Below are 22,469 nucleotides of genomic sequence, written 5' to 3'. Positions count from 1 at the left end.
GTTAGCTAGATCTTTAAAACAAACCTTCTCTTCCTTCTGAGCAGGATCTTTTAGAGTAGAGGGCCCCTCACCAGGATCAGTCTCCTCTTCTTCTTCTCCATCTTTGCCCTTTCCAGCTCTAGTCTTTAAAGGAGCCACCTTAACTGGAGCTGTGTTCGAATTTACAGCCACCTTAATGGAAGCTGACAGGTCCTGAGATAAATCAGCTGCTGGGGCAGTGACTTCCGGTCCCACCGAGGGAGTGGGTGGAAGTGACGTTGCTCCATTAATGGCCGACGGAGAAGAAGAAGAAGGAGAAGGAGTGGGAGAAGGAGTAGGTGCCATGTTGATACCAGCCGATGCCCTTGGCTGCTTGCTAGAATCAGCAAAGTCATTTAGAGCTGCTTTACCAATTAACTTTTTAGCCTTCTTTTTAACTGACACGGGTTCTCCACAGTCCTCGTCACTAGATGACTCTGGGACTGATCGAGAGCCACGGCGTTTCCTTTTTGATCTAGTTTTAATAACAAAACAAGCTCTGGACACCTTTCTCTCTCGCCGCAGAGAGAACAGTAAATATGCAATTACCATCACCAGCAACAGATTTATACACATCAAATAAATCACTTTTGGATCCCAGGCATCACCTAAAGTTACTGTCTCCTCCGGCGGAATCTTAAAACCCTTTATCTCAATTGGGAGAGTGGTGGAGGTAACATTCCTGTATCTCACTGGCCATAATAAATTAATACATTTTCCATACCATGATTTAACTCTATACATAACCCACATATAAATTGTCCGCACCAAATATTTACCCAGGTAATCCAAAATCAAACCCAAACAATATCTGTAAATCAGAGCCCCAAAAATTGAAAAGAATAATCGCTCCACAAACCACAATACCTTCATGTTTGCTAATTCAGCTAGAAAACACTAAATCAATCAAGTAATAAATTAAACTAATTATCTGCCGCACGTTGGGTACGCCAATAAAAAAATGTGGTGGGATGGAAGGATAAGGCTGAGAAGCCTCCTCCCTTCCCCCTTTGTAAAGTAAAAGGGAAAAAAAATTGAAGGGAAAGGGAAAAAAAAACTCGCAAGCTGAATTAGCAAAGCAGTGGAGCTATATTTACAAAGCGATGTAGGGTTTGCAGGGGATTATTTACAAATTTACAATATCTACAATATATACAAAGATATACAACAGAGTAACACAGAAATGAGAGTGCCCCCCTCGGCAGAGAGGGGTCCCCCACCTCCGCTCTCCCCTCTCTTCCCCCCCTTTCCCCAGAATGGGATAGAAAGAGAAAGAGAAGAGAGGAAAAAAAAAGTTAGAAGCAGTTCGTGTTAATTGGAAGGGAGTTAGTATACAGGCCTGTTATCTGGTTTTCAAGGCCGAGGCGTTGGCAGAAAACCCAGGACAGAAAGCTGTTGCCTGAAGAAGAGGCGGAAGCAAGACTGACTGAGAAGTGCTGGAAATGTCCAGTATAGTCCCAGCTCAGAAGTGCTTCCTCCCACTCGTCCAATGAAATTAGTTTAGACTATTCCTTCCGTTTACCAACTTCCGTCCACCATATTCCCTTTCTTAAGGGGGCAACGTCAACCGGCCACACTGGTGCATCTACCCTTGCTTTAGTATCTGACAGCATTGAAGGCTGAAGGTGAAATGCACCAATATGGGTGAGGGGTTGACCTGCTGGAAGGCAGCTCCACAGAGAAGGACCAGGCAGTCCTGGTGGACAAGTTCACCATGAGCCAGCAATATGCTTTCATAACCAAGAAGGCCAGGGGTGTCCTGTACTGCATTAAGAAGCATGTGACCTAGCAGATCAAGGGAGATTCTCCTTCTGCTCTGGTCTGCCCTAGTTGAGGCCAAACCTGGAGTAGTGGGTCCCATTGAAGAGAGACTGGGAACTACTGGAGAGAAGCCAGAAGAGGCTGCAAAGATGCTGAGGGGCCTGGAGCATCTCTGTGAGGAGGAAGGGCTGAGAGCCCTGGAGCTGTTGAGCCCAGAGAGGAGCAGCCTGAGAGGGGATCTGATCAATGCTCAGAAAGAGCTAAAGGGTGGCATCAAGAGGATGGGGCCAGACTTTTGTCAGTGGTGCCCAGCAGTAGGACGAGGCAATGGGCACAAACTGGAACCCAGGAGGTTCCACATAAACATGAGGAAAACTTCTTTGCTGTGAGGGTTCAGGAGACCTGGAACAGGCTGCCCAGAGAGGTTGTAAAGTCTCTTTCTCTGGAGGGATTCTAAACCCACCTGGACATTATGGTCCTGGGCAACCTGCTGTGTGTGACCCTGATTTAGCAGGGGTCTTGGACTGGATGATCTCCAGAGGTCCCTTCCACCATTCTGTGATTGTATGAATTCCTAATATTTGCCAAAATCTTTAGGTCAACATTTCTGTGAGGCTGTGTTATTAAAAAATGGGAAATGGTTTAAAGGAAAAAGAGTGAGTAAGGTTCCTGCCTATCCACAAATTCTCTTTTTGGAGTCTTTATCCTCCATGTACCAAGGTGGAAAATGCCTATCAAGTGACAAAGATGAATCCAGAGTTATGGAGTGAAGTCATTTCAGTTGATGTTTAATAAAAAAATAAATCACCCCAGGGTTCTTGCTGTACATTTCCTGACAAACCTTTCCTGTCTTTGCAGATTTTTTGCCTGATTGGTTATGTCCCATCAGTTGTGCTCTTCACTTATGTGGTCTCCTTCACTTTTAGGAAAGTCCAAAATACAAAAGAATTTTGGTCATTCATATTTTCAGTGGTGAGTAACTTAACCTTGAATATGATTAACTAGGAAGACTCTTTCTCTCCAGAGCCACCAGAGGCTCCACATTTATTTTGTTTTACTGTGTCCTTAATCCACCGGGTACCAATGTCTCTATCAGTTTCATATCCTAACTGATAAAGCTTTAAAAAATGTCTCAAATTAGATAACTTATACATAGAGAGCCTGAGCTGATGGAAAATTGACTTTTTTTCCCCCTTTCTTTTGGTACAGACAGCCTTGCTCTGTACAGTTGTCACTGAAGTGGCCTTTTTTCTGGACTATTACCTAGTAACCAGCGTCCTGCATTATGTCTTCTCCATCTTCATTCCTATTTATCCCCTCATTGGCTGTCTGATTTGTTTCATAAAGGTAAGAGGATGCAGGAGATCCATTCCAGAGCAATTGCAGATGGTTGGGACTGGGTGGGTGTCTAATGACAACAGGACAGGAGTTCCCTGCCCAGTGATGTAACGTCACCTGGACCCGTTTAACATGTAAGGAACAGCAGCTACTGGTGCAAAGTCATATTCTTGCTGTAAGTAAAGTGCTCCAGAGGGAAGAAGGAAGTCTTCTGTTCAGTGTTTCAAGGAAAGCTATGTGTTTCTCAGCCTGTGGAGCTGAGCAAACCCAGGGATGGGAAACGGGTGGCTTTAAATCAGGAGCAGTCCCAGGAACTTTGCTGGGAGCTCAGACAGTGCTTGAGCAGCAGCACATAAATAATAGGGGAAGGGCTAATGGTTTCAAACTGGAAGAGATTAGACTTAGGTGAGGTATGGGGGAGAAATTTTTCACTCTGAGGTTAGTGAAGCAGGGGAACAGGTTACACAGAGAGGTGGTGGATGCTCCATCCCTCGAAGTGTTCACGGTCAGGATGGATTAGGCTCTGAGCAGCATGATCTCACAGATCTGCTCATGGCCCAGGTGCTGGAACTAGAAGAACTTTAAGGTCCTTCCCAACCCAAACCATGATATGATAGTATGGCTGATCTGATATTTGGAGTGGTAGAGAACATACATTCTCTGCTAGGTGGCTGGTTGCTCCACCAGGGTTTCTTTGTGTCCTCAGGTCTCATGGAAAGGCAAGCGGAAGAATGGAGGATACTACGACCCCTGGGACAGGCTCCTGGTAGCAGTTATTGCTGTGAGCATGGTTATTTGATTTGCTGCCATATTTGCTGCAGAGAATTGCTGACTCCTGCTGGGAAGCCCCTTCTGTTCAGGCATCCTTATTAATAGAGATTTGATCTAATGCTGAGCATGGCTGGAGCCTGCAGCTTTGCAACCTGTTGCAGAACAAACAGGATCAGTAAAGCTGCTGTGCCTACCAGATCAGCATCTGCTGCCTCAATAGGCTTATTAACAGTGCTGATATTCATGCTGATTATTATGGGAGTCTGTGCTGCTGGAGGAAAAAGTCCAGAGCAGGAGCAGTCCCTTTCTGTCTCAAAAACTCTCAAATAATTGGTTGTGGATGCTCCCTCCCTGGAGGTGTTCAAGGCCAAGTTGGATGAGGCCTTGAGCAACCAGGTCCAGTTGAGGGGTGTCTCTGCCTGTGGTAGGAAGTTTGGAATAGATGATCTCTAAGGTCCCTTCCTATCTATGCATTGATTCTGTGCTCAAATCTAAGCAGACTCTAGTTGTGTCAACCCACTGAGCAGCATCTCCTGATACATTTAATCTTCTCAGAAATATCAAGACTTCTGTAGTAGGGAAGAGCTGGAGCTTCTTGTCACTCCTCCTGCTGATGGGATCACCTACAGGGTCACTTAGAGCAGGCTTCCAGTAAGTGAAGGAGGAAATCTGGGCAGGACTTTTTACAAGGGCTTGTTGTGATAGGACAAGGAGCAATGGATTTAAGCTGGAAGAGGGAAGATACAGGCTGGAGATTAGGAAGAAATTCTTTACATTGAGGGTGGTGAGACACTGGAACAGGTTGCCCAGGCAGGTCATGGGTGTCCTTTCCCTGGGGGTGTTCAAAGCCAGATTGGATGAGGCTTTGAGCAACCTAGGCTGGTGAGAGGTGTCCCCATCCAGGGCAGGGTGGTTGGAACGAGAAGACCTTTAAGGTCCTCTCCAACCCAAACCCTTCTATGATTCTATAGGATCCACCACCCTTGGAGGGCTGGCTGCCCTCTGGGTAACCAGGACTTTACTTGTTTGTTGTAGCCCTATGTGCAGTGTGTTGTGTGGCTCTTCCTCCTGCGCTGTTTCGAGCTGAAGAATGGAGGGAGGACAGTCAGAGAGGATCCCTTTTTCAGGTGGGTCTCCATGGAATAGTCTTTTTTTAAATAATGATCCAAAGAAGCCCTCTTTAGAAGCAATGCTGGGAATGAAACTGGAGTGTGCAGTGTGCAGCTGTGGGGACTAGCGCAGAAAATCAACCACCTCTGGTTATATCCCATCATCAGTGCCTAAAGAACTTGTTCTCTTAACTGTAGTTGTCTGAAATTCAGTCAATATGGTCCAGAAGTAGGTTGGTGGGGTTTTGTTTTTGTTTACTCCCTTTTAAGTGGCATCAGTGCAAAACTGGGAATTATGTAAGGATGTCCCTTACATAAAAAGAGAATTCCCTTCCCCATTGTGTGGTGAGAGATGCCATACCCCAACAAAGAGCTCAGCTTAAAGGGAACCTCATTACCATCACTGAAAGCTCTTTCTGCTCTTTTGGGGCTCCTCAGCTGTGCTGCAGAAATGTGTCACTCCTGGGGTCAGCAAACACTAATTGCTTTCTGCATCAGTGCAGTGGAAACAACTTAATGCCACATGGAAGCATCACATTGTTTTCTTCCCCTTAGGAAGTGTTCTACAAAAGCCAGAACCTGGAAGTTCCCAGATGTCCCACGTGATGAGAATGAAGACGAAGATGTGAAGGCAGAGAGGCTGCGAGTCCAAGAGGTCCTGAGCAACCCCAAAAGTGAGGAGGTAAAGCTGTGTGCCCACAGGCACTGTCTGCAACCCAGATGCAGAGGTTTCCTGGTGCTGCTGGGATCTGCAGCCACTTCTCTCTTTTCTTCTCTAGGTGCCAGCAATCCTGGTCAGCAGCTTGCACAAAGAGTTTGATGAAAGGAAGGAATTTCTTCTGGGGAGGAAAATAAAGAAAGTGGCCACGAAACACGTTTCCCTCTGCGTAAGGAAAGGTTGGAGTTGAGTTACTTTACTTACAAAACCAACTCTGAATCCATTCCTCTGACCTCATGGGCAATGGTTTGTGTTGTCCTTTCTTTAGGAGAAATTCTGGGCTTGTTGGGACCCAATGGAGCTGGGAAAAGCACATTAATTAATATGCTTGTTGGAGAGATTGAGCCAACCAGTGGGCAGGTAGGTTGCATGCTACAAGCTAAATGGGAAACCATAGAGTCATTAAGGTTGGAAAAGACGACCGCTAAGATCATCCAGTCCAACCTTCTGCCCAGCACTTCCATGGCCACTGGACCATGTTGCACCTACTCATAGTTTGAACACCTCCCTGGGCAGCTTGTTCCAATGCCTCTCCTCTCTTTCAGTAAAGAAATTCTTCCTAATATATAACCTTAACCTCCCCTGCCACAGCTTGAGCCCATCACCTCTTCTCCTGTCATTAATTACTTGGGGAAACTAATCTATAATTAATTATTGTTTTTTAATTGCCAATTAAAAAAAAAAAAAAACAACATTTGGCTAAAATTTTACCAAAACAGTTTTGAAACTTCTGTTATGGAGTCAGGGCTCTCTGCATGTCCCTTGCAGGTTCTGATGGGAGACTGTTCTTTCGGCCTGAGCAGTGAAGATGACACAGTGAAATTTGTGGGGTACTGTCCTCAAACCAATCCCCTTTGGCCAGATACCACATTGCAGGAGCACTTTGAAATTTATGGAGCTATCAAAGGCATGAGTCAGTCTGATGTCAAAGAAGTCATAAAACGGTGAGTAGTTGCTTACAGAACTGTTTCAAGGTTTAGCTTTGTCTTTTCTAAGCCTTTTCTGGTTTGACTTTTTTTCTCCTTTCGTTTCAATTGAATCTTACCAGCAAATTCAACAAGAGTAGGTCAGGAGACAGAGATTCAACCACACAAAATCCAGTTGGTATTGGGATTATTCTGTACTTTCTTTCTTTTTCTTTTTTTCTTTTTTTTTAAGTTGTGAAGTGCAAACAGTGACCTCCATAGAGGCTACAAAGATGGGGAGCCGTCACTACAGGCTCCTCGGGGATGTGGGGCTGGTGGTTTTGTCTGGCAGGGCCCAGTTCCTGTTTTCAGCACTTTGTATACACAAATATTAGTAACTGAGCTGTTCAAATGAGACTCTTTGCATGCTGTGGGATGAGGGGGAAGCCAAGCCATCACCCTCACAGCTGTTCACATGTGGTCCTCCCCCTTCCACAGCATTGCAAATGCCCTGGATTTAAAAGACCACCTGCAGAAGACTACGAAGAAGCTGGGCGTAGGGCTGAAACGCAAGGTATGGGAGGTCCCCAGGCTGCTGTTGGGTGTCTCCAGCAACTGTTGTGTCCTTATTCTTTCTCTCTGCCTTCCTCCCAGCTGTGCTTTGCCCTGAGTATGCTGGGTAACCCACGTGTCACACTCTTGGATGAGCCCTCAACTGGGATGGATCCAAAAGCCAAGCAGCACATGTGGTGAGTGCCAGAGGCTTGTTTCTCTTTGGGAGGTTGCCCAACTTTGTGTGTGTGTAATCCCTGCTAACACTAGGGAGAGCCATAGGCAGGGAATCACAGAATCACAGAAGTGTTTGAGTTGGAAGGAACCTTTAAATCTCATCTAGTCCAACCCTTCTGCAGTCATCAGGGACATCTTCAACTAGAGCAGGTTGTTCAGAGCCTCAAACAGCCTGACCTGGAATTGTTCCAGGGATGGAGCATCTACCACCTCTCTGGGCAACCTGGGCCAGCATTTCACTACCCTCATTGTAAAAAAAAGTCTTCCTTTTCTCTATTCTGAATCTCTCCTCTTTTAGTTTAAAACCATCAGCCCTTGTCCCTGTCATAAAAGGCCCTGCTAAAAGTCTGTCCCCATCTCTCTTATTGGCCCCTTTTAAGCACTGAAAAGCCACAAGAAGGTCTCCCTGGAGCCTTCTCTTCTCCAGGCTTAACAACCCTAACTCTCTCAGCCTGCCCTCACATCAGGGGGGTTCCAGCTCCATCTTGCATCATTTTCATGGCCTCCTTTCCACCCATTCCCACAGTTTTTCATTTTTCTAAGGTTGGAATTAACATGACCTTAGCACCAGGTGAACTTCCTCTGTGTCCTCTCCTAGACCAGCTTGGAGATTAAAAGCTTGAAAGTGAAATGAAGTATTTAAAATAATAGAAGGAATTTGAGATCCAAGTCACCCTCTGACAAAAAAAAATCAGGAGTTAGTTGTTGCTGTGGGTGTAGCACTGACACAAGAAATAAGAGGTTTATGTTTGAACACTCTTTTCCTTCTAAGCCAGGATTTACTCTTAGGTGCCAAATGTTGCATTGAGGGATGGGTTTGTGTTTTGCAGGCGGGCAATTCGAGCAGCCTTCAAAAACAAGGAGAGGGCAGCCATCCTGACCACCCACTACATGGAAGAGGCAGATGCTGTCTGTGATCGTGTGGCCATCCTGGTGTCTGGGCAGCTCAGGTACCACTTGGAGCCCTCCCTCCCCTTTAGGAATGTCAACTAGAATCATAGAATTGCCAGAGTTGGAAGGGACCTCAAGGATCATCTAGTTCCAACCCCCCTGCCATGGGCAGGGACGCCTCACACTAGATCAGGTTGCTCAGAGCCTCATCCAGCTTGGCCTTAACCTCCAGGGATGAGACTTCTAACCACCTCCCTGGGCAACCTGTTCCAGTGTCTCACCACCCTCATTGCAGACTTCTTGGGGTTTTTTTTGGCAACTATAACTTGGAGGGAAATAAAATTTAAACTGCAGAACTAAATGTCCATCATCAATTGATCTAAAGTCTTTCAGTTTGTGGAGCAGACTGGTAAGCTCTGCCTCACAGCATGATCTCCAGCCTTCACTGTGATAACCCTCTTGATTGCAGATTGAGTGTGTAACTATAGCTCCCAAGACAATCAGTTACAATCCTCACACTGCATTCTTCAGCCTTACAGCACCTTTGGCATCCCCCTTGCACTAAATATGGTGGCTAGGGGTCTGTTAGAAGTTAAGCTGCTTGTAGCATGTCTAACTCTTCTCTCTGTGTCGGCAGGTGTATAGGTACTGTTCAACACCTGAAGAGTAAATTTGGCAGAGGATACTTCTTGGAAATGAAATTAAAAGAAGCAGCAGATGTGCAGCAACTGGAATACCTGCAGAGCCAGATTCTGCACATCTTCCCCAACGCCAATCGTCAGGAAAGGTGAAGTTCTAACCACCACACAGAAAATGTTGGCATTGGTACAAGCCCCACATTCCTCAGCAGCTTCTTGGCACCGAGCATGGAATGCCAGGACACTGAAATTTACTAAATATTTACGTGGAACTTAAAGAAAGGAAAGAGGAAGGGGTTTGCAGGACAGCAAAAGCTGCTGGGTGGTGACTGGGAGCCCTGAGTGCAGATGTTTGGCACAGAGGAAGCAAAACTCCCTTTTCTGCATAGCTGTGGCCTGAGAGATTCCCCCTTGGTTGGGAACTCCAGGAAACATCTGAGGCACTGGTCCTTACCTAGAAGGACCTTACCTAGAAGTATTTGAACATTTTCTGAGAAAACCTCAGAGCTGGAGGGTGGATTGGTTGTTTTCCCTTCAACAGTTTTGAATTTCTGCTGTATGAGCTGGGCAGTGGTGAGACCCTCCAGAAAGAGCACTGCAGGCATTCTGCAAATGTGGGAGGTTTGGAGATGAGTTCATTCTCCAGAAGCCCATATGTGGGGGTAGAGCAATTCCCTGGAGCCTGGGTTGCAGGAACTGCTGGATGTTGCAAAAGCTCCAGAGGTCCTGTGACCTCTTGAGTTCATTTGAAAGGCGAAACCTTTTGAGAGTTCTGGGCAGCAGTTTTCCTTTCATGAGTTTATTATAGGTGAAATAGAAATGGTTGAGTCTTACTTGAAGAGCGTGAAAGTCCTAGAGGGATCTCAGGGCAGCTCAGCTGTTGCACCTGGAGCTCTGAGATGAGTTATAAAGCAGCTGGTCTCCTGGATCTGCATCAGTCCTGTTGTCTTGTATGATGACAACTAGTCAAAATGCCAGGATTAACCTCAGAAAAGGAGTTTAAATCCATTCACTTGGCTAGTCATATTTTTGCTCTGAGTCATTTTTACCTGAAACTAAATTTACTTTATTTCTCTGTTCCAGTTTTGCTTCTATTTTGGCATATAAAATTCCAAAAGAAGATGTACAGTCACTTTCACATTCCTTTTCCAAGCTGGAAGAAGGTAATTAAACATTTGCCACTCATCACATACAGAAATCATTTTGTCTCCCGTAGAACTGTTGAGGTTGGGAGAGACCTTTGAGATCATCAAGTCCAGCCACTCACCTAGAGCTCACAATTCCACCACTGCTGCTAAGCTACCACCACTAGGCCACATCCCTCAGCACCCCATCCATGCATGGATTGATGCAGGGCTAGAGGGAAGCAAGTTGCACACTAATGTGTGAGGAAAAAGCTGGTTTGCAGCCCAGCCAGAGCTCAGTTTGGGGTTACATTAATGGATTAAAATAGCTGAATTTAATTAATTAATAAAAATGAAGGGAGAGAGCATGCCTGGCCACTCACAAGTGTAGGTTTGTAGCTGCTGGGTTGGTCTTGAGGACTAAAGGCAGATAAATTCTAGGAAGAGATTTGTAGGGATCCTAAAGAGGACCAAGGTGCCAAATCCACATCTCAGAGACATACTTGCTGAGGATCAGATCAAACCAAAGAGGAGCAATGTCCCCATGTCAAGTGGGACCTTGAGGGAGTTTTCTTTCCTGCTTTTGCAGGCAGGAACCATATCCCATAACTGAGACATTTTGTTGTGTGCTGGCACTTCAGCTTTTCTGCTCCAAGTTAGCTTATTTTTCTGGTATTATTGGTGGTTCTCCAACTGTGTTTCTTGTGCAATGAAAAATGCTGGTACCAAGTTAAAATGCTTTCAATCCACTTGTGTCAAGTATCAGGTAGTGAAGTATTCCTGAATGTTTGCTTTCATTAACTCTTCCAACAGTAAAACATGCCTTTAACATCGAGGAGTACAGCTTTTCTCAGGCAACACTGGAACAGGTATGTTCAGCAACGATTCCAGGGAGTTTTCAGGGATATTTGGGGGAAGTAAACCCTGCCAGACAAAGGCTGCAGGGGTTTTGATGGGAGTTTTCTGAGGGGACTGGGCTGGACTCACTTTGCCCCTGTCATAGAGGAGTCGTGCATCCAGTGTGGGCGAACACAGTGGATAGAGAGGTTGATGAGCAGCTGGGGCTGCTCCACTGATGTCCCTTTAAGCTTTTTGGAGGAATTAAGTCCCATTTATTCCAAAGTGAATTTGTAATGCCAGTTCCCCTGCTCCTCTTTGTTCCCATTTTCCTTCAAAAATAAGATGCCAGCTGCAGTGACAGGAGGAAAATAAGTTTGTGGTGTTAGAGGGAATGTTGCTCTGATTTATTCAGCAGATAGGCAGCACTGGTCATTTCCAAAAGAAGGGTAAAGCTGAACTTCATTACTGCTTGTTCAGTTGTTGCTGCTGATAAATGTCCTTCAGCATTGGGTTCAACTCCTTTTTCATGGCATTGTTAAAGTGAGATGGGACAGTGAGAGCAAGGGTGGGAAAAAAAAAGGAAACATGGTTAACTACCTCATCAGAGATCACAAAATCATAGAGTGGTTGGAATTGGAAGAGACCTCTTAAGCTCATCTAGTCCAAGCTTCCTACAGTGAACAGTGACATTTTCAACTAGATCAGGTTGCTCAGAGCTCCAGACAATCTGGCCTGGAATATCTCCAGGAATGGGGCATCTGCCACCTCTCTGGACAGTCTGTGCCAGTGCCTCACCACCCTTAATGTAAAGAATGTCTTCCTTATCTCTAGTTTGAATCTTCCCTCTTTCAGTTTTAAACCCATCACCCCTTGTCCTGTCACAACAGGTCCTGCTAAAAACTCTGTCCCCAGCTTTCTTTTCAGCCCCTTTTAAGCACTGAAAGGCCACAGTAAAGTCTCCCTGCAGCCTTCTCTCTTCCAGGCCAAACAGCCCCAACTTTCTCAGCCTGTCCTCACAGCAGAGGGCTTCCAGCCCTTGGATCATTTTTGTGGGATCATTTTTGTGGTCTCCATTGGACTTGCTCCAATAGGTCCATATCTGCCTTGTGCTGAGATGAGGCAGTACCCTCAGCACCCATGAGGTTTTTAGCATGAATTCTCTTTGTGACCAGGAAAGGTTCTCCCAGGAGTAAGGCATATTCACATCCTTTCTGTCTGACCCAGGTGTTTGTGGAGCTGGCTAAAGAGCAGGAGGAGGAGGACAACAGCTTTGGCACCCTGAACAGCACTCTGTGGTGGGAGAGGACGCAGGAAGACCGAGTTGTGTTCTGAGCTCATGCACCAGGTCTGCTCAGCAGCTCAGGCTTTGTGCCAGCAGTGATCCTCCGTGCGCTTGCTGGGGCGTGGGTGCAGACCACACCAGAGCTGGGATGGGCAAGGGAAACCCTGTCTGGAAGCACTGAGCCTGTTCCACCATCCAGGCCTTAGCAGCAACACTGCAGCAGCGGTGAGCATCCCCCACCATGACTCTGGCTCCTCTGGAGTCCTTTCTCCCTTCACCCTTTCCCAGTTTGCATCGAGCGAGAAGACTCTGCCACGACAGTTGGTCACCTCCTGCTGTTGGTCACTGGTGCAGGAGCACCCATCTGCTTTCCTGCACCAGTGCTGGGCCTGGCTGCCTCAGCTTGGGTTGTGCTTACTGGGAATCATGCAGTCAAGCCAAACTAGTTGGTACTGGAGCATCCTGCCCCTTGGGACCTGCTCGCTGGTCTGCAGGGACTTGCTGTGCCCTGTGTCCTTGGTTGGGCCTTGCTGCCTGTGCAGCAAGGTGCTATGCAGACATGTGTCCCTGCAAGGTCCTGCTCCCCACCAGCCAATCCATCCCTGCCTAGGCTTAGAAAATGCCCCTGCTTAGAGAAGAGGGGGGGAAACCACTCCACAGTCCTTGTGCTCACTGCTAAGAGGGTCCTGAACTCCACTGCAAGCTTAGCTTGGTGTCCAACAAGTCCACCTGTCTGTTCACAGGTACAATACAGCCCTTGTCAGCACTTAGTGTTCCTTTCTATTGCAAGATGGCAGATCTGGCTGCCTCCTGGTGCCATCCTGGGGGGCACCAGTGTTTGTAATGCATGCACTGTGGGGCTTAAGGGGTGTACACAAGTGGGTGCTTTTCTTCCTCCTGCTGGGTCAAAGTACAAAGACATCACTGTGTAGTTACAGGAGTTTGAGATGTGACTGTTCCTCATCTTCATGAGTCTAATCCTTTTGTTGGGTATGCCAACATAGATCCTGCCAGCTGCTTTTAAACACAGTCCTCCTTAGATCTTTTCATTCTTGTCAGTGAATCCATAAGTACATGCAGCAGTGTTTCCTAGCCCTTTGCTTCCTCCTGACCTGACAACGTGTCATTCACCTTCACAAGCCCAAAAGCAAAAGATCCAAATTCTCCACCTCAGCAGTAGGAATAGTGCCTTTTGATTTGCAGAGAAGCACTTAGAGCAGCAGAATATCCTTTATCCTAAGATGGGACAGATGTCTGTTGAAAATATATTAATGGTTTTATTTTAGTGTGTTTGGTTTGGGATTTTTTTCTGCACAAAGCTATCATCACTTGTTTAGTTTTTATAAGGTGAAATAAAAGCTTGGGAATGGTTCATTGTGTTCTGCAATGAGCAGATGTAGAGATGGGTTTATGGCAAACATTGGCTTCATAAGTCTTGTCATTTCTATAGCTTCCTGTTCAAGGTAGAAAAGACCTTTTGCTTTTTCCTTGTAAAAATGTAAAATGTAGGTTAAGGTGGAGCTGTGTCCCCCAACTCTTTGTAATTATCAGGCAACAGTGTGTGTAACAGGTCTGATAAAGGGTTATCATCACGCTGAGCCAAAGTCTAGTTTCGTTAGTTTCTTACTCTGCTATGGGAGAGGTGAACTCCTCGTGTCCAACTTCTGTTTCTTCCTTGGTGCCCATAGATTTCATGTGGAGATTTTTGGTTTGCAGTGAAAATTTGAGCCTAAGCCCTGCAGAAACACCTGGACATCCCATTTGCTTCCTCAGGGGAAGATCTCTTCCTTGCAAGAATACAGATCACAAATGTGCCCAGTTTGATGAGCCCTCAGCCATGGTACTTGGATGTGTCCTGCTCTCCTGTGCTGGGAACAAAACTGAAGTAGAGAACAGGATTAAGCCAGCAGCCTCCAAACTGCAGCTCTAGCAACATTTGTAGGGCTGAAGCTTCCCTGTGAGGAGACAAAAATGATTTAACTTCAGCTTTTTTTGTTTATGCAACAGCTGGGAACCCCCAGCCTGTTGCTCCCAGTTACATCCCTGCTGCTGGGCAGGATCTCTGAGAAGTTTCCTTTATTTGGAGCCGAGGTGGGAGCCACAATTCTGTCTCATGACCCTCTCCCCTGTGTGTATGTGCAAGTTCAGTGCATCTTCTCCAAACCTCACATTTCTTAATCTGATCTTTCTTTGCCAGTGGTGCTTCAGCTGGGTGTTATCTGCACACCTTCTCCAGCACTCCACAGCAGGCTCTTTTTCACCTTGAACTTGGGAAAAGTGCAGTTACACCTGACTCTTATTTTCTTTCATTCTTCTAATTTCTAGTTACTAGTCTGTAAGACAGTTCTGTCCTGGCTGGCATCACCCCATTTCAAATAGTTGGTGTTTTTCCCTTCACTTCCTAACATTTCAGATGGCTCAGAGGAAACCTTCCCTTAGCAGCTAGATTTGCACAGGTTGCTACTGTCTTTGTTTACCCCAAAGTTAACCCAGCTGATGGTGGCACTGTATTGATGCAGCTGCAGGTACAAAGAGTTTGGCTGGTTAACTTGACTGCTTATTTTATGGGCTCACAAACTGGTTTGGCTTGGAAGGGACCTTTAAAGGTTATCTAGTCCGTTACCCACCCTGCATTCAACAGGGGTGGGGGCTTTTTGGTGTAGTGACATTGTGTGGATGTGGTGTAAGATGCCACCCCAAAACCATCACTGTAATCATAGTGTGTTGTAGCAGAAGTGTTTTGGTGTGTCATGCCATGTCTGTAATTGCCAGAATAGGGAAAAACACACCCAGAATTACACCAGAGAATCCCCTGGGAATGCCACAGCTTCATTCCTTGCAATTTTCTAAGTCCCTTTGGCTGCTGTCTGCCATGCCCAGGTCCCAGCTGGACAATGCTCACCAGGTTTATGCTCTAGGAGATAAGCAGGAGATGAAGGAGCTGGATTCAGGCTGGCTGGGGGGACCTGGGCCCAAGCAGCTCAGTTTGTGGCACCATTCCCGGGTGTAATGACCTTAGTTACCTTGCAAGGTGGGTGTGAGAAATAGCTAGCTAGTATATCCCAAGCCTGGCAGGGGTGTTTGTTCTGTGGTGTTCTTCTGAGGTGGTTTTTTTGTATGGATGCATTTCACCTGTCTGGTTTTGTTTCCATTGCCCCCAAAGCCCTTATTTCAGAGTATCTCTGTACAGCCAGTGAAGTCCATTGCCTAGCTGACATACAGTGCTCTGGAGGCAGCAGCAGAGGGTTTTGGGTGTAAAGATGACACGTTTGGAGTGTTCTTCCTGATGCTGCCATCAGGCACTTGGAATCATTTGCAGTTTCTTTTATACACTTGTCTGTCTTTTACCACTTTGCTGTACTTGTGAAGTCAAGGTTTTTCCTTTTCCAGCAGAAAGTATTACCCAAATAAAGATGGATTGTTAAGTGCTTGTGTTTCTGTCATGTCTGTCTTTTGCCCTGCTAACAAGAGGGGGATTGTTTTCCTAAGCCTTTGCTGTTCCCTGGGATACACCAGGGCTTGCAGGTGAGTGGGCTCAGGTAGAACCATGCCAGGAGCCTGGAAATGCCAGGCTGCAGGAATTCATCACAGGATCACAGAATGTTGGGGGTTGGAAGTGACCTCAAAAGGTCATCCAATCCAATCCCCTCCCCCCTGCCAGAGCAGGGTCACCTACAGCAGGTCACACAGGAATGCATCCACGTGGTTTTGAATGTCTCCAGAGAAGAAAGCTCCACAACCTCGTTCCAGGTCTCTGTCACCCTCAGTGCTCACATGGAACCTCCTCTGCTTCATCTTGCACTCGTTGTCCCTTACCATTGGAATGGTTTGGGCTGGAAGGGATCTTAAAGACTATCTAGTTCCACCCTCTACCTGCCAGGGACAGGGACACTTCCCACTAGACTTGACTGCTCAAGGCCTCATCCAACCTGGCCTCCACACCAGAGAGGGGGTATCCATGACCTCCCTGGGCAACCTGTTCCAGTGTCTCACCACCCTCACTTTAGATATTAGGAAAGAAGTTTTTCAGTTGCATTTTTTTTCTTAATTAAACTGAGGGGAATTTCAGTATTGCAACATTTTTTGGACCACCCACAGTCCTGTCACATTTTGCAACCAGATTAATTCAGCCCGACCTTGGGTTAGAAGGGGCTGGGCAGCAGCTGTGTGCTCCTGGCACGCCATGTCATGCATCTGCAGGGATGAATCATAGTCCTCCACTCCCCCCCACCCCTGAAGAAAAAAATAAAACAATCATTCATTTTTCTGGTTGGATCCCTGCCCAAGACAAACTCACTGGGTGGCTGGATGGGTGCTCACTGTGATGTGCAGGTGCTGCTGGGGAGAGTTTGGGTGAAGCTGAAATATGAAACTCTGGTCTATAGGCACGGAGGACACTGCCAGCTTCTTGATTGTCAAGGGCTTGCCAGCTCCTGGTGTTGATCCACAGATGATGAGGAGAAGAAGGTCCACTTCCAGCCCTGTGAACCTAGCAACATGAAAGGGCTTTATGCTCCCTTGGGCCCCTTGGAGGGGAGGAAAAAAATGTCAAAGAAATGTAATCTGAAGTTGGGGGAAGTTGCCAGGTTTTCACACCAGTTTTTCTTTAATGGTGGGTGAAGGGCAGCATGACCATTTCATTTTTTAAAGCTGTAAAATCAATTAATTTCCCCGTAATGCTCCCTTTAATAGATCTTCAGGAAGCCCCTAATTTAGCAAGCTGAATTTCTCCTTGGTAAGAGTTTCCTGGAGCTTTCATTTCTTCTTTTTCCTGAAATGTGTTGCTTGGAGTGTCCTTCTCACTGGCTCCAGCCCCTTTACTACTCCTGGAAGGTAGATCTAAGGCTGGTCCTGAGTCCTCAGAAAGCCTGTTGGGCAACTGCTTGGGGGTTTGACTAATGGTATTCTGAGATGCTGTGTGCTCTCCATCTGCTTTTCAGTGAAGTCCCAACAGGTTGCCTTGGCCAGAGGTCCCACTTCAGCATCAAAACCATGAGTAGCACACTGTAACTGCATGAGAAACCTCAAGGAGTGCTTGGAGCAGGAGTCACTTTGAAGTCAAAATGCATTTGCTGTAGGTAATGTGGAATGCTCCACACAGCCAGGTCCTGCCAGCACAACATGACCCAGGGTATGTGTCACAAATGTGCATTTCTGTGTGTCTTAGATGGCTTTTTGCAGTTAAAAGCAGCCTTCCCTCTTTGTTCTTTGTTGCCTGATGGGAAGTGATGTGGGAAAACACTCTGCTCTTCTCCTAAATGAGCTCATTCCTTGAAAATGAGTAAATTGGCAGCCTCAGAAGAACTGCAGCCCTTTGTTAAGCAACAACTAGACAAGCTTTATGTTTTCAGACAGTTCTGCAAATTGAAGGCAGAGTCCTCAAGTTGTTGAAGTTCCAGGAGGATGAAATTCCTTTAACTGGTTCAATTATCCTCTAACTGTAGACCCTTCCATCTCCTTTGGATCTCTTGGCCTTATCTGGTTTCCTCACCTCCCTCTTTTGAATGCAAAACCCAACAAACTCCATCCTGATTCTGCTGGAAAAAGAATGGAACCAGCAAAAAAACCTCACCAAACCCACCCAACCATTAAAACCAAAGGAGAAACAGAACCAAAACTCCCATTGGTCTTTGGGTACAGGATCGACCCCTGCAGAGCAAGGAGTGCTTGCTGACCAGTTTCTGAGCAAAGTGGGGAGAATGTGGTGAAGATTTCCTTTAGAAGAGGGAGCAGAAGTTTGGGCAGGGACAGGGTGGCTTTGCCCCTGTTCAGAGCTCAGGTTCACCCCATCTTTGGGCATGCATCTCTCCTGCTGGGTCTCTCTGTGTTAGTAAAGCTGGTAGAACCATGCTGCTCTACTGGACATGATGCACATATCACGTTAAACCCTGCAAAGCGCCCTGTTGTTGGCTGCCAACTTGCCATGGGGTCAGCTGAACCTGTGGAGGAGTTTTCATTAGCCTCCTGCCCTCATGCCAGCTTTAAAACAAAGTACAGGCTGGAGCAAAGTTCATGGGGCTTGGAGTTTGGATTGCAACATGAGAGGTTTCCTGTTTCCACTTGCTGCTTCTGATTTCCCAATTTTTGGGATGTTGGGTTGTCCTCTGGGCTGGCGGGGCGGGGTGGGTGTTGTTGTTTTCTGGCTGACTTCTGCCACTGCTGCTTCTGGGGGTTTGGTTGTTGTCTTAGTGTTACTTTCTCTTACAGTCTCGGGAGATGGGGAGGGCTTGCTTGTGAGAGCCTTGACAGAGCTCTAGACCAGCTGGTCATAGATATTGCTCCTCATTTGGGCCAATGCTTAGCAGCTTTCAGGGTGTTTGCACTGCCAGGACTGGGCTCTGACGTCAGGCTGGAGCGGGGCATGGCCATCAGGCTGGGCTGAGCCGCTGAAACATCTCCACGGCAGCAGAGAGATGAATAGCTCAGGCACCTCTGAGCTGTAGGAGACACATTTCTAATGGAAAGCACACTACCAGGTGAGGAGTTTCAGATTTCTCTTTCGTTAATGTGAAAAAAAAAAAAGTTCCTGGTGTATTTCAGGCAGAGGTTGTGTTTGCTGATTCATTTTTCTCCTACTGTTTTAATAAATTGTTAGGCTGAATGGTTGAGAGCTGCACTCAGCTCTCCTCTCTGACAAGGACTGATCTGTGCTTCAAAATGTTTAAGAGGCAAAGGAGCAAAATCATTCTGCTTTTCTGGGGGTGGGCGGAGTTGGTTCCTTGTCACTGATGTATTTTGGCTCTAGTTGAAGAGAGGTAGGTCCTCCCAGCTAATGATTCCTTTCTTGGCTCTCCCTTCTCCATCTTAGCTAGCACCAGTGAAAACTTCTGAAAACACAGGCACACACACACACACACACAGATTTCACTTCTCTGTATGGATTAAAGTGCTAATCTTTGCTGCAGGGCAGGCTCTGAACTGTTGTTCTTGATGACATCAGGAAAAAAAAACCCAACAACAAACCTGTGTTCCAAACTGTGTGTTAAGGAGCAGAGTTGGTACAAATTTTCATGAGGAGGTAACGACAGGGCAGAGGGGCGAGCAGGTGCAGGGGTTTGTTTTTGCAGTTGCTGGCAAGCAGGAGGATATGGGGAGAGCAGGTTCACCTCTGCTGAGATTTATCCCAGAGGCTCTCAGGAAGCCTGGGACTTCTCTGGGAAGCATGAGATGCAGTGCACAATGCTTCTTCAACAGTCAGCACTGAGAGGTTCCTGCTGATGCTCCTGAAGAGCAGCTTGCTTTAGGAGTTAGTCACAATAGGATCTGTTAAGTTTTAGTAAAGGAAAAGAAAGGGAAAGATGCTGAGGAGGTAAAAATAAGAAATCCCCGAGAGGGTAAATAAATGAAGTGATGATGTGGGACATGCTTTCCTGGGACAACGTTTGGCAGAGCAGTGATGATAGCAAAAGATGGTGCCTATGGAGTACTTTTCCTGGACAGAAGGAAGCTTAGATGCATTTATTGAGCCCTCAGGAGGGAAAAGCTTCCAGAGACATCCAGTTAAATTATGACCTTCACTGTTTTAAAGCTTCTCAAACACTCTTGCCTCCAAATAAACATCTGGTGTTTGATTTTTGTTTTCTGAATCTGAAGATTTTAACCTCCAGGTCTTGTGGAGACATCTCTCCCACTTACATTTTGTGTCCAACTGAAAGTTAAATCCTTCCTGATGAAGTCTGGGCAGTATTTATAGGCAGCATCTCTTGTTTGAAGTTTTGGCTTCACGTTCTAGCTTCCAGCTGTAGTTGCTTCTTGCTCCACAGGCAAAAATAAGACTAAACCTGGTAGAAATTTAGCTGGAATTGTCTAGAATGGTTTAGATTTGCTCCACTGACCTATTCCTGAAGGTGTCACTGCCCATGGTGGGGGGGTTACAACTAAAAGATCTTTAAAGGGTCCATCCAACCCAGTGTTCAGAGTGTGTGGAGATTCAGTGCAGTTTTTACAGGACGATCAATTTCCCCGTGTTATCCAAATACTCCAATGTGAACCTTTGTTTCCTGACCCAATATGCCAGGCTGGGCTGCTGCTTTCAGTTCACAAAAATTGAAATTCAGAGCTGGAAACACACCAGATAAAAAAAAAAAAAAAAGGAAAAAGGAGGTGGGGGGGAGCAGCATTGCTTCCTACAAATCTCTTCCCAATTTCCTTTAACCTTCATTGTAGGCTGGGTAGCACAGAGAAGGTTGAACGCTGCAGGCAGGGAAAGCAGAGTACTGGGGTGATAATCCTTGTGCTAACAGTTGGAAGATAAACAGAGCTTCAGGAACCATCTCCCCTGGAGAACCTAAATGCTTAATTCTACCAAAAAAAAAACCAAAACCAAAACCCACTGAAGGGACCCAGAGCAGTACTAGTAACTGTTTATTAACTCAAGCTGCCTAGTCCAGTCAATCAGGAAATGGTGTCCGAAGGGAAAAGCGGGCTGTGTGCTAAGCTTGCTTTTGTTTTTGGTTTCAGCCTTCTTTTCTTGTTTTGGTTTTTTTTTTTTTTTTTTAAGGATTAAAATCCAAAACTGAGTTCTGAAGTTCCTTCCCCAGCTCTGCTTCTGGAAAGGTCACAAAAGCAGTCCCTCTGAAAACACTGTTTCACTGCTTGGCCATATGATCCAAGCCAGAGCTGAAATAAACATTCCCTGTGCAAATACAGCCCCAAGCAATGCTCCCTGCTCAGTACTTAGGAGGATGTGAAGGAACATGTTGGTGTTTTAATGCACCTCTGGCTACAGTGGGGATAAATTCCCTCTGTTATTAGCATTTGGATGAAACCAGGGCAAATTTGCTTCTCACTGCTTAGGGCATACAGTGGAAGCATCTATTTTAGAACACTTTTGGCATCCAAGCGATGTTTTTAAGTTGACCTCCTAAGTGGCAGCTGCCTTCCCCCTGTAGATGAAGGCATGTATGTGATGGGTGTGTTTTAGGGGCTGGTTACAACATCTAGAGGAGATAAGCTGTGATTTGCCAGCAAATTGTGTGTCTAAGGCAAGACAAATACACTGCAAGAAGTGCAGGATCTGAGGCTGAGCTCAGACATGCAGCATAAAGTAGAGCTGATGTACTCAGGAGCTGGACTCTGCACTGCTGCTCTACAACATCTATATTTCAATGTTTAATGACTGCATTAAAGGTATTGGCATTTGTATCTTCTTTCTTCTATATGCCATTCAATCTTCTCATATTTTCAGGACAGATAGGTTGGTTTGTTGTTAGTTTTGTGTAGATGAAGACTTCACACCATAGAGTCATAGAACTTTATGGGTTGGAAAAGAGCTTCAAGGCCATCAGGTCCAACCACTAAACCATGTCCTTAAGCAATAACCCCTTGAATGCCTTTTTCTCCAAAACCTCTTTGGGATGAAGAGTGATGAAGCTTGAGGAGGGTGGGTTTAGAATGGAGATTAGGAAGAAATTCTTTAGAGTGAGGGTGGTGAGACACTGGAAAAGGTTGCCCAGGGAGGTTGTGGATGCCTCCTCTCTGGAGGTGTTCAAGGCCAGGTTGGTAGAGGCCTTGAGCAACCTGGGCTAGTGTAAGGTGTCCCTGCACATGGCAGGGGGCAACTGAAACTAGATAATCTTCAAGGTTCCTTCCCATCTAAACCATTCTATGAGTCTGTATACATGGAAGAGGCATCTGAGTCCCTCCCAGCTCTCTGTCCTCTTGCACGATCTTGATCTATTTCATTCAAACTCTTCCTTGGTTGTCCAAACCACAAAACAAAGAAAAGTTCTCAACCTTTGGCATTTAGTTGGCTTCCTCTGAAGTGTTGCTTGCCCAAGGAAATGCATTAACTTCCAGCAATCTGCTTTATTCTAAATATTATTTTATTCCTCATCCTAGCTGGGAAAATGCAGAGGATACTCCAGAAAGCCTCCAGGATATTTCGGCAAACTCGTGCTCTGCTGTGGAAGAACATTCTTCTGGTGTGGAGAGTGAAGACAAAAAGTTTTCAGGCAAGCATCAGTTCTTCCAAAGGGAAGTGAGAATTTCCACTACAAAGTGGGTTTTTAACGCTGCATTGTTTGTGTGTTAGGTGACATGTGAGAAGCCTCAGCTGGAAACATGGCTCTCTGGAGAATATCAACAGTTGTGCTTCTTCCTGTATTGTGGCATCATAATGGCCTATTCCAAAGCTGCCTTGTTGCTTTGGGCTGTTTATCCCAGCTCTACACTCTCCAGAGGAACATGATGTCCGATTCATGAGTGCGGGGGTAAAATTATCAGCAGATCTTGTTGGCTCTGGTGCTAAGAAAACATGTTTTTGTTCTCTCAAAAAGAAAGCATT

At 46.1% G+C, this 22,469-nt stretch overlaps 2 protein-coding genes across 6 annotated transcripts in view; both read left to right on the top strand.

Annotated features, from left to right (window-relative positions):
* The window catches only part of ABCA5 (ATP binding cassette subfamily A member 5), a 63,759-nt gene extending 48,150 nt beyond the window's left edge, over positions 1 to 15,609 (top strand). For all 4 annotated transcript variants that reach the window (XM_068151166.1, XM_068151167.1, XM_068151165.1 and 1 more), the window contains 15 exons: positions 2,638 to 2,751; positions 2,989 to 3,126; positions 3,824 to 3,898; positions 4,924 to 5,015; positions 5,553 to 5,679; positions 5,777 to 5,894; positions 5,984 to 6,075; positions 6,484 to 6,659; positions 7,119 to 7,194; positions 7,275 to 7,369; positions 8,240 to 8,359; positions 8,938 to 9,087; positions 10,022 to 10,101; positions 10,876 to 10,931; positions 12,127 to 15,609. In XM_068151166.1, the coding sequence (XP_068007267.1) occupies positions 2,638 to 2,751; positions 2,989 to 3,126; positions 3,824 to 3,898; positions 4,924 to 5,015; positions 5,553 to 5,679; positions 5,777 to 5,894; positions 5,984 to 6,075; positions 6,484 to 6,659; positions 7,119 to 7,194; positions 7,275 to 7,369; positions 8,240 to 8,359; positions 8,938 to 9,087; positions 10,022 to 10,101; positions 10,876 to 10,931; positions 12,127 to 12,234 (1,617 nt within the window). In that variant the 3' untranslated portion in view covers positions 12,235 to 15,609. The remainder of the gene's footprint in view (positions 1 to 2,637; positions 2,752 to 2,988; positions 3,127 to 3,823; positions 3,899 to 4,923; positions 5,016 to 5,552; positions 5,680 to 5,776; positions 5,895 to 5,983; positions 6,076 to 6,483; positions 6,660 to 7,118; positions 7,195 to 7,274; positions 7,370 to 8,239; positions 8,360 to 8,937; positions 9,088 to 10,021; positions 10,102 to 10,875; positions 10,932 to 12,126) is intronic.
* Positions 15,610 to 18,380: 2,771 nt separating this feature from the next.
* LOC137447552 (ATP-binding cassette sub-family A member 9-like) overlaps positions 18,381 to 22,469 on the top strand; it is a 31,723-nt gene continuing 27,634 nt past the window's right edge. For both annotated transcript variants that reach the window (XM_068151163.1, XM_068151164.1), the window contains exons 1-2: positions 18,381 to 18,660; positions 22,025 to 22,137. In XM_068151163.1, the coding sequence (XP_068007264.1) occupies positions 18,642 to 18,660; positions 22,025 to 22,137 (132 nt within the window). In that variant the 5' untranslated portion in view covers positions 18,381 to 18,641. The remainder of the gene's footprint in view (positions 18,661 to 22,024; positions 22,138 to 22,469) is intronic.

The sequence above is a fragment of the Melanerpes formicivorus genome, unplaced genomic scaffold (assembly GCF_026170545.1).
Source record: "Melanerpes formicivorus ecotype bairdi unplaced genomic scaffold, bMelFor1.0.p_v2 SCAF_21, whole genome shotgun sequence".
Lineage (NCBI taxonomy): Eukaryota > Metazoa > Chordata > Aves > Piciformes > Picidae > Melanerpes > Melanerpes formicivorus.
This window is presented reverse-complemented; position numbering and strand designations above follow the sequence as displayed.